General features: G+C 61.7%; 1 protein-coding gene across 1 annotated transcript; it reads right to left on the reverse strand.

Moving 5' to 3' along the window:
• Positions 1 to 600: 600 nt before the first annotated feature.
• Positions 601 to 9,861, reverse strand: DMWD (DM1 locus, WD repeat containing). Its single transcript, XM_073322398.2, is given in 6 exon segments — positions 601 to 983; positions 2,555 to 3,064; positions 4,418 to 4,948; positions 4,950 to 5,684; positions 6,581 to 6,763; positions 9,481 to 9,861. Coding segments are annotated over 5 exon segments (1,905 nt in total). The 3' UTR covers positions 601 to 983; positions 2,555 to 2,989.
• Positions 9,862 to 10,370: the final 509 nt, after the last annotated feature.

Raw genomic sequence — 10,370 nt, forward strand, 5'->3', positions numbered from 1 at the left:
ACCCACAGCTCCAGGGAGGCCGGGGAGAGCCAAGGTGCATGGCAGTGCCCTTGCCCCTGGGGAGTGGGGGGTCTGACGAGGCCAGCTCCCAGCTCTGCCCAGGCACAGAGCAGATGGCCAGACCGGGTATAACGCAGGACACTGGCACAGCAGCCTGGGAGTTTCTCTTTGGGGGTCGCTCCCACAGAGGGGAGGGGGAGGCATTTGCCAAACTGCCGCCCTCTGGGCACCTTTCCACTCAGCCCTGCCATCTCTGGGGCCAGGGATCAGTAGTAACAGCGGGCACAGAGGCCCTGCAGGGCAAGGACAGAGACAGGCAGGCCCCCCCTCAGCTCAACCATGAGAGCGACTGCTGGCTCAGGACGAAGCCCAGCCTGCCTGCAAGGGATCTGGGACAGCAGCAGGTGGTGCCGGGGATGCCGGCGGTAGCTTGTGCCCATGTGGGGGCAGGGTGCCAGGTCTCCGGCTGCCTCCAGGACTGCGTATGCTCCAGGGTGGTTGTCTCTTGGCAGAGGAAGTGCAGGTAGTGCCAACCTGTAGGGGCCCTTCTGGCCACTCCAGTGTGTTCTGGGGAAACTGAGGCAGCAGAAAGCGCCCCCCCCCCCCCCCCCCCCGCAGCACCCCTGGGCAGCTCGCAGCTCCAGCGCTCCAGGCAGTTGTGCAAAATGAGGGCTCTGGGGAGACCGGCTCTGCTCCCATCACTCCAGGGCTGAAGTTCCACAAAGCTTTAAACAGGGGCCATTAATACGTTAAGGGACAGAGGGGCCTGTGCACTGTAGACGGGTATCTATATATTAAACCTCTGTTAGTGGCTCACCACCACGGGCAGCGTCTGTCCACGCAGCGTCAATTAGCGTTAAATAACGAGGGCCCGGAGTCTGGGCGGTGCCAGGCGGCCAAGCTGGCACCGAGTGGGGGGGCAGGCGGTCCCTGGGTTATACCACAGTGCCACTGGGCGAGCTGCCATTCTGAGAGGGGAGGTTCTGAAAGGGAAGGGGGAGATGGTTAGAACCGGGGGGTGGGGGATACACACACCACACAACAACAGACAGGGACAAGAGGCTGCAACGGGGCAAACCAGGCCCCACAAGTCAGAAAACTTTGCACCTCCCCAGTCCCAGGACCCCAGGCTGATGCCCCGTTGCCAGGGCCTGAAACACAGGCACCGACCAGGGCCCAGCCCGGCAAAGGGATCGAGGTACCAAACTCCACCTGAACCAACAGAAACTAGGCACCAAACCACGCTGGAGGATCTGGGCCCCACCTCTTCGGTTCCCTTTGCAGCAGCCGGAGCCAGAAGGGGCCGGTCCCTGCACCTGATTCCTGGCCTACAAGAGCAAATGTCTGCCAGCCCAGCCCATCACAGACCTGCTCCTGTTCCCCCCACCCTCTAACCTGGGGGCAGTGGCCAGGTGCAGAGCTTTGCCTGGGTACTACGTTTTTTCCAGCCGTGAGCTCTTTGGGACAGGGAGTCTCTCCCCCTGCACACCCCCCACCCCCCCGCTCTCCCCCAGGTCTGCACAGCACCTGGCACAACATGCCCACCCCCGCAAACACAACAATCCACCTCAAAGTGCTTTACGAAGGAGGTCAGTGTCATTAGCCCCACTGCACAGGTGGGGAAACTGAGGCACAGGGAGGGGAAATATCTTGCCCAAGGGCACCCAGCGGCGAAGCCCAGAGCCCCCACCCAGGGGCGTATCCACTGAAGGCGGTGGGGGCTGTGCAGGCAGCAGAACCTCCGTTGGTGGAGACAGGTGAGATCGAGAGAGTCCCCTGCTCCCCTCGCCGAGCCCCGGAGCAGCTGTCGGGGCTGGTGACAGGGATCAAATCCCATTGCTTGCCTTTGTTCGTGAGCCCATCTGGAGTCCCAGCACGTTTGGGGGGGGGGGGGGGCGCACGGCACTACACGGTGCAGGGCTGGATGGAAACTGCCTTCCAGAGGCTAAGCTCTTCTGCTGAACAAGCCCCCACTCCGGTCCCAGACACCACAAAGCCACTGGAATCACCTCTACCGGGGAGGCAGTCGACATGCCAGCCGCTGGGACATCTGGGTGAAATCAGGGCTGAGTTGGCAGCTGTGAAGCCCTTGTTGTATCGGCAGGACAGGGCTCACCATCCCCTCCCCCACCCCCCATCCTGTTAACGGGGCTCGGCCCCCCAGGCTGCCCTGTGCACCCAAAGCTTTCTAGCCACAGGCTCCCATTGGGACAAGATCTGGGGAGCCAACGACCCTGCAGCACAGAGGGGCCAGGCGGCTCCACAGAGAAGCAGCTGCAGCCCATGGGATTCCAAGCACTAACGAGAGTCCACACGACCCCCCCGCCTGCCTGATTCAGAGCCAGCGACCATCTCCGGGACACAGGGTGCCTGGCTCCGACGGGGGTCCCAAGGCTCAGGCTGGGGGACGACAAGGAGTGAGTTAAAGAACTTCAAGAAGGGCAGCTGAGGGGCCAGGTGCCCCTGGGATCACGCAACCCCCAGGCCCTCACCGACAGCAGGCAGAGCCGGGGCGCAGAGGCAGGTCCTGCCGGGTTTTAAGCGCATCACTCACCAGTCCTGTTTCCCGTCAAAGTCAGTGACAGGCCAGCAGCCTGGCGTGTTAACCCTTTGCCTGCAGGCTACAACCACCATGGAGATGGGTGGAAAGGGGCACCCCCCACACACACTAGTGACAGGACCCAGCCCCGTCTGGGCCAGAGGGGAACACGCTGCTCTAGGGCCAACATGCAGCAGGGCCTCACTTCCACACGACTTGAGCTAGTGTGGCTCACGCCCAGCACTGCGGATGTTGCGGCTCCAGCGGTGGTTTGGGCCGGCCAGGAGGTCGGGAGGGCCTGAGTCTCTGCCAGAGCTGCAACCTCCCCAGGGCGCGAACGTCAGCCCGGGCTGGGAGGCTCGCTGCCAGCTGCAGTCCAGACGTACCCAAAGGCACCCCCCCATTTGGTCTCTGCTTCTCTGCCGCGCACGGGACCGGGCTGGTTCTGGACTAGCCGCGTCTCGGGGTCGCTCCTGAAATCGGCTGCAGGGGGCAGTGAGGATGGTTTGTCTCAGGCCCGACAGCCTGAGAAGCAAGAGAAGGCAAATTGCACGGATCATCTCAGAGCAAGCAGCACAAAGTGTGTGTGTGGTGGGAAGCTGGAAGATGAGTCAGTGTGAGCAGCTGGGCGTTCCTGCCACAGAACCGCTGGGGGTGGCTGTGTCAGCGGGGGGGGGGGGGCACTGTAGGTATCCCCGATTTCACACCTCTGTGCTCCCAGGCACCAGTTAAAGGGTGGGGGGGAAGGTGGAAGACACGCCACCCCAACTGCAGAGACAGGGAAGGGCAAAGTTAACCCCAAGTGCTCAGAAACCTGCCCCCACAAATCACGAGATTAGCTTCAACCTCCGGAGATTTTTTTAAAACAACAGTGGGGGGGGGGAGGGGGCATTCATTAGCCTCCTGGTGTCTGAGCCTTTTGGGGTCCCCTGTTGGAGTAACTTTCGACAAATCAGGTGGCACCCAGCAATTGCTGGACACCTCCCGCAATGCTTCTGAGGCAGGGCCGCGTTGCCACTCCAGAACAGAGTCAATCCGGAGGCCGATGAAGTGATTTGCCCCCAGGGTTGAAAACCAAACCAGCGAGTCAGCGGCAGAGACAGGAATCACCTGGGCCAGCAGCATCCCTACAGCAAAGGCTGACTCTTGTTAACAGCTGATTTTTCTAAGAGCTCTAAAATCCACTTGCTCACTCAGACTGTCTGGAAGATTGCTGGGCCCCATTCAGGGGACGTGCCCAACAGAATCCCCCGGACGAAGGCCCAGGGGAGCAGCATCCGGAGTGGTCTGTGCAGCGTAGGCAAGTCCAACCCCGGCGTAGCTGGTGGTCGTAAGCCAGCCCTATTCCCCTAGTGAGGACACGCTCAGACAGCTTCCTACTGTCCCATGTGCAGCGTCCCCACATCACTGCGTACCGTCGGGAAGGGCAGAGTGGCGTGGTGCCCTCTCGCAGAGAGCAGAGTTAGAGCTGGGGGGCTGAGCTGGCCCGTTTGCAGGGTTTACGTCGATGCACTTGACCTTCTGCAGCAGTAAAGTTTTGGGGCAGTGAATAGAAGCTAGAGCCTGTTCCAATAGTCAGTCCCCACTCCCCTCCCAGAGCCAGGAATGGACCCCAGAGGTCCTGACACCACTTTGCACTAGACCCCACTCCCTAATTTCTTAGCTGCTGTCCCAAATGCCCCCCTGAGTACAACAGCCTTTCCCACTTCCCTCCCCTCTCCTCAGAGCACTGCCCCTGTGTGGTCCCCCTGCCAGGAACCATTCCCCACAGGCTGCAGGGCTCCACGAGCGCCAGAGGGGAAGCAGAAGCCTTGGCCGCTCTGGGATCAGTACATGCAGGCCTCCCCGTTCCCAGGGCAGCCCTGCAGCTGTACTTACGGCTTTCCCAGGCCTGGCCCAGGTGCAGATGAGCCCCTCCTGGCAGGCGGTGATGATGCAGTCCTCCAGGAAGAGCAGCACCGTCAGCCGCTCGTGGGCAATCTTCTTGCAGACCAGGGGCTCCAGCAGGGGCACCTCGTGGATGCGGGGGCAGAGGGCCGTGCCCAAGACCTTGGCAGTGTCCAGCTTGCTCCGGGGCGCCCCGCTGATCTTGTCGTTGCTCTTACTGATGTTGCCCAGGCTGTGATACCGCTTGTGCTCCTTCTCGGCATTCTTGTCCCGGCGCTCCTGCAGGGTGAGCGTGGCGAACTTGCCGATGCTAAAGGGCACGGCGCTGTCCGCCACCTGGCTCTTGGCGGCGCTGGTAACGGCCGGGTGGGGCAGGCTGTTGGAGCGCGAGAGCGAGCGGGGCAGGATGGACCCCCCGCTGCTGACCCCCGGCTCCCCAGCCAGGTTGCTCCCGCCGCTCACCGAGGAGGGGATGCCAGAGCTGAAGGTGTTTGTGAGAGTCCGGGCCCGGGAGAGCGGGGGGGTGGGGGTACAGCACGTCCTCCGTCAGGTCCCACAAGCAGAACTGAGTGTCCTGGCCGGCCGAGCCGAAGCGGTAGGTCACCGAGGGGGAGCTCTTGGTGCTGTGCTTGGAGAGGCGGGACAGGGTGCTGCTAGTCCGCACCCGGCCAAAGTGGGCCGGCTCCTGGGGCTCCTCGTCGCTGCCGCTTAGCTCCGGCGGTTCCTCCTCCTCCACGCTGCTGGTGTAGGGGTCGAAGGCCACCGCGTTGACCCAGGACTTGTGCCCGTGCCCCCTGGCAATGACCCGGCCCTCGGCAAAGGACCAGACGGTCACCAGGTCGTCTTCGCCGCCAGTGACGATGTAGCGCCCGTCGGGGCTCCAGCAGACGCACAGCAGCCCCCCAAAGTAGCTCTTCATCATTCCCTGCAGCAGCATGGAGTCGAAGTGGAAGACGCGGAGGCAGCCGTCCTGGCTGACGCAGGCCAGGTAGCGGCCGTCGGGTGAGAAGGCGAACTCGTTGAGGGCCCCCTCGCCCACCGCCCACTTCACCAGTGGGTTGCGGGCGCTTTTGCTCTTGCAGGCGTAGACGGCGAAGCCCTCGCCCTGCTTGAGGAGGGTGTACTGGGGTGAGGCGGAGCCGCACGGGTGCTCCATGTTGTACAGGTACAGGTGCCCACTGGCGTGGGAGGCCAGGAAGAGGCCCTCTGTCTCCGGGATCCACTTCAGGTAGGTCACCTTCGTCTTGTCGATGAGCCGCTGGGGCAATGTGAAACAGAGAGCAGGTATCAGACCGAGGTGCCCTTCCCTAGGGGGAGCCCCCCCAGGGCGGAGAGGGGAATTCAGGTTAGGGGCCTGTCCAGTCCTTGGCCAGTCCACTGGGGCTGGTTGGGACAGTAGCTTGTGATGTGGCCTGCTGGGCCCTAGACTGAGAACTCCCCAACTCTTGCATACAGACCAAGGGACAGATGGCAACTGCGTCCCAAACTGGGCTGGACCTGAACCAGAAACCTCCAGGCTGAAGGGCCTGTATCCCGTTCCCATCCCTCTGCTTCACCATTAACCCTTTCCCGTGCAAACCGCAGCCTCGTTTGAAAACCCCTGCAGCTAAACAAGAAACTTGCCAGCTACAGCAGGAAGCCTTTAGCAGGCCCAGGCTGCAGCAGGGGAGTGTTTTGCTAGCTGAGAGTCAGGCACAACCCCCACAGCAAAGTACATCACCCACACAAACAAGAGCAGCTGTGAAGTCCCCCTCTGGTTGCTGCTGCTACAGGGGTTATTTCAGGTAACGGACAGAACGTTAACGACCTCAGAAGACGATTTATAATGACAGGCTCCCCTTGAGCGCCCAGTGACCCCTAGAAACACACAGGGCTCAGTAACCAATCAGAGGGAAGAGAACTGCCTAACAGAGCCTCCCGCAAACTCTGGCCCAGCCTGACCCTGCTTAGCTTGTGAAATGTGAAGTGATGCCAGGAGCATGGGAAATCTTGCACTGCTCTCTAGCGGCCAGTCTGGGGACCAGCACAGCTGGGCTCTGAACAGGAAGGTGGCGAGTTACAAGACCCATAATGGCAGCAGGGCTCAGGAGGCTGGATGAAATCCTGCCCAGGCTAAGGAGGGAGCAAAAGGCTCGTTAGCAGCAGGGATCTCACCTCCTCATTAAACAACTTGCTGGTGTCCTTCTTGATGAGATCCAGGTACTGAACCTGGCCAGCAGAGAAGCCCACCAGCAGTGAGATGCTGTCAGTGGTGGCTGTGAACTGGTTGAAGTCGTGGCAGGTGGGCTGAGTGCCTTTGTAGATGCGCTTGTCGATGGGCTTGTTCAGATCGAGGGACTGGAATTCAACAACACCAGGAGGGGTGAGAAGCCGCTGGCTTTGAAAGAGGAAATGTCAGTTACATCCTCCCCCCCCCCCCCCCCCCGTAAACCTACACACTTTGCAGGATTGGATCTAGAGCCAGGACCCTCAAGCAGGGGTTCAGGGCCACCTGGGGCCGCTAGCAGATTTTAAGGGATCCACCAAGCAGGGCCAGCATTAGACTCACTGGGTCCCAGGACAGAAAGCTGAAGCCCCGGGCTCTGAGCCCCGCCACCTGAAGCCTCAGCAACTTAGCTTCACGTGGCTCCTGTTTGCTACCCCCTAATGCCGTCCCTGCCTTTTATATGCAGAAAAAGTTGTTGTGGCTCAGGTGGGCCGTGGAGTTTTTATGGCATGGTGGGAGGTGCTGGCAGGAACAGGGGATTATCGCTGCTGCTCCTGTTCAGGGTAGGATCCCCAAGGCAAGCAACTGAACTCAATAACTGTTCAGGACAGCGAATCCCCTCCCTCCTGCCGCGCCCTGCTGCCAAGGGTCTCAGAGTGTGGACAGACATCGGTTACAGAGGCCCAGCCCCTTCCTCCCGGGACAGTACCATCCCGCTGACTTTATAGATGGGGAAATTCAGGCAAAGAAGGGAAGTGATTTTTCTGTGTCAAGAAGTGACAGAGCCAGTAACAGAACCCAGAAATCCCAACTCTCAGCCCCTTCCTGCTCTAACCACAAGACCCCTCTCCCCTCCCAGAGCTTGGGGATGGAACCCAGGAATCCCAATTCTCAGCTCCTTCCTGCTCTAAGCACTAGACCCCTCTTTCCTGCCCAAGCCTGACCATTTTTGACGTGACTGTGACAGGGATTACAACCAGCTGTGCCTGACTAATACACGTCCCCTCTTTTTCTTTTTGCGGATACAGACTAACACGGCTGCTACTCTGAAACTTATTTTAAGGCTTAAGCAGCCAACTGTTCACTGTAAGCAGCAATTGCTCTCACACCATTTCGATGTGCATCTCCAGTGATGCGATCACATTGCAGTAAAGATTTGAACAGTTTCCTAACTGCTTACACAACCCCTATAGAGAACCCCCAATTACATCTAACCCCCAGAAGGCTTCTCCACAACACCCCCCGCCACCCTCTTCAACCCACACAAGATGCCAAACGAGCCTTTTAAAGAAGGCTAAAACTTTCCCCTTTCGGTGGCTCCGCTTTCCCTGCCCCTCCCCGGGGAGGATCGAGAGAGAACTGGCACAGCAAGGGCTCTGATGTGGAAGAGTGCCAGCCGTGTAAGTGTTAGTCTCCACACAGCCTCCCTTAGTTGCCCTAGTGACAGATCGAGAACCTTAGTGCTCCCAATTTCAGGTGTACAGTCATCTTATCCATCTGAAGCACCATGCTCACCCACGGTCCTGTGTGCGCAGCTGGAACAGCCCATTAACACACGCTGGAAACACACACAAGGATGCTGCATCATTAAATATACTTTGATTGGTCAGGCTCAGTAAGGGATACCATAGTTTGGCCCCAACTGCCAAGATCTCTCTGGAAATGGGCCCAGACCCCTCACATCTCCAACAACCTTACGGTCAACTAAAAGCTCAGAGATCTAAAGTCAGCATCCTCCTCCCAGGGTTGTACATCCCAACTGCTGCTGTACAAATATTTGCACTGGAGTGTATGTCAGAGAAGTGGCAGTAGAAAGACTCACGGCAGCAACATCTCTGTTGCTAAATCTTGTGGAAATGGGGGACTGCAGAGTAGCAAAGCGGCACCCAGCACCAGCACAGAATTCGGCAGGGGTTGATTGCGTAGCTTGTTTGTGCAGCTGTTTGAAAGCAACAGCACAGGGCGGATGCCCAAAGTGAACAGGACAGACGCCTGTCGCTGCCACCTTTGGCCTTCACTGGAGCTAAACAGCTCACTCACTCCTAAACTCTTACTGCCTGCACGCCTCTCAGCGCACGAACACTGGGGCCTCCAAGCACCCCCTCAGCGGAGGCTCTTCCCTCTGTCTGGAATCCAACCCCACACGCTCCCCTGCAGGAGCTTAACCCCCTCCCCTCCCCGGGGAAGGACCCCCACACACTCCCCAGCCCCCCTCAGGATTCCTGGTTCCATCCCTCTCCTCCTTCTCAGGGGTTTCTCTTCCCTCCAGCCTCAGGCTCCCCTTCTCCCTTCCTCTGCAACCACCCAGATTCCCTCTTCACTTTGGGGGTCCCTGCAGATCTTGCTTCTGGAGGGAACCTTCTCCCTTCCCTGGGGATTTGCCGATTCCAGCTCCCCCCCGGCCCTAAAAACCAACTCCTCCCTCTCTCCCCATTATCAACGTGCTCGCCTCAGGCCCCCTCGATCCCCCCACAACTTGACTGCACCCCATGACCTAATTGCTCCCCCAATCCTTGTACCAGCTTCCCGCCCCCCCCCCCGGGCCCCTTGGCATCCGCTTACTCCCCTGCCCCTCCCACAGTTACCTCCCTCTCCTCGACCCCTTCTTCCACCCCTCAAGAGATCGCTTCCCAGCCCCCTCTGCTCAGGGCTCCCCCCCACACCCCGTTACCCACTCAACCCGGGGCCCCCCAGAGCCCCCTCACCCGGGTCCTCCCCTTCCCCACCCACTTCCCCAGTCCCCTCCTTCGCCCACGTCCCCTTCCCAGCCCCCACCCCCGTACCCCGCACATGGGGGTGCTCCCGTCCTGCCCCCCAACCCCCCGTTAATACCGCGCCCCCCCCTCACCCGCCTGCTGCCGCGGCCGCCGGGGCCCGGCCCGCAGCCCGAGTAGAAGTAGAGCTCCCGGCCCAGGTTGCAGCAGAGGCGGCTGCGCTCGGCGGGCTCGCCCGGCTCGGCGGGCTCGGGCCCCTCGGGCGGCAGCAGCAGCCGCACCAGCGAGAGCCGCACCGGGGGCAGCGCGGCGGGAGCGGCGGGGCCGGGCGGGGGCGCGGGCGGGGAGGGGCCCCCGGGGGGCGGCGCGGCGGCGGCGGCGGGGCCCCCCCGGCTGCGGGGCTCGGGCCCCGGCGGCGCCAGGAGCCGGTAGGAGCCTTCGCGGGTCCGGAACTGGCTCTTCAGCTCGGGGAGCAGCGCGGGGGGCCCGTCGGGAGCCGCCACCGCCGCCGCCATCTTCCCTCCGGAAGCCACCTCTGACCCCGCCCCCGGAAGCGGGGCCGTAGCAACCTCCCGAGGCCCCGCCCCCTACCGACCTAGCCCCGCCCCCTACCGAGACTCCACCCCCACCGACCTTCCTTCAGGCTCCGCCCCTTAGCCACCCCCAACCCGGCTCCGTCCCCGCCCTGACCCTCCCTAGGCTCCGCCCCCACCAACCTCCCTCTAGGCTCCGCCCCTTATCAACCCCAACCGGGCTCCGCCCCTCCCTAGGTTCCAACCCATAGCAACCTCCCACCAGGTTCAACCAGCCCCCTCTCAGCCCCGCCCCTTCCCCAACCCCCCCTCAGCCCCTCCCCCCCTCAGCCCCGCCCCTTCCCCACCCCCCCACCCACTGCCCCTCCCCCCCTCAGCCCCGCCCCTTCCCCACCCCCCCACCCACTGCCCCTCCCCTCCCCTTCCTCCCCTCCAGCACCCACTGCTCCCTCCCTCACCCCCCCACCAGACTCCCCCAGCAGGAGGTTTCT

The sequence above is a fragment of the Lepidochelys kempii genome, chromosome 23, assembly GCF_965140285.1.
Source record: "Lepidochelys kempii isolate rLepKem1 chromosome 23, rLepKem1.hap1, whole genome shotgun sequence".
NCBI lineage: Eukaryota > Metazoa > Chordata > Testudines > Cheloniidae > Lepidochelys > Lepidochelys kempii.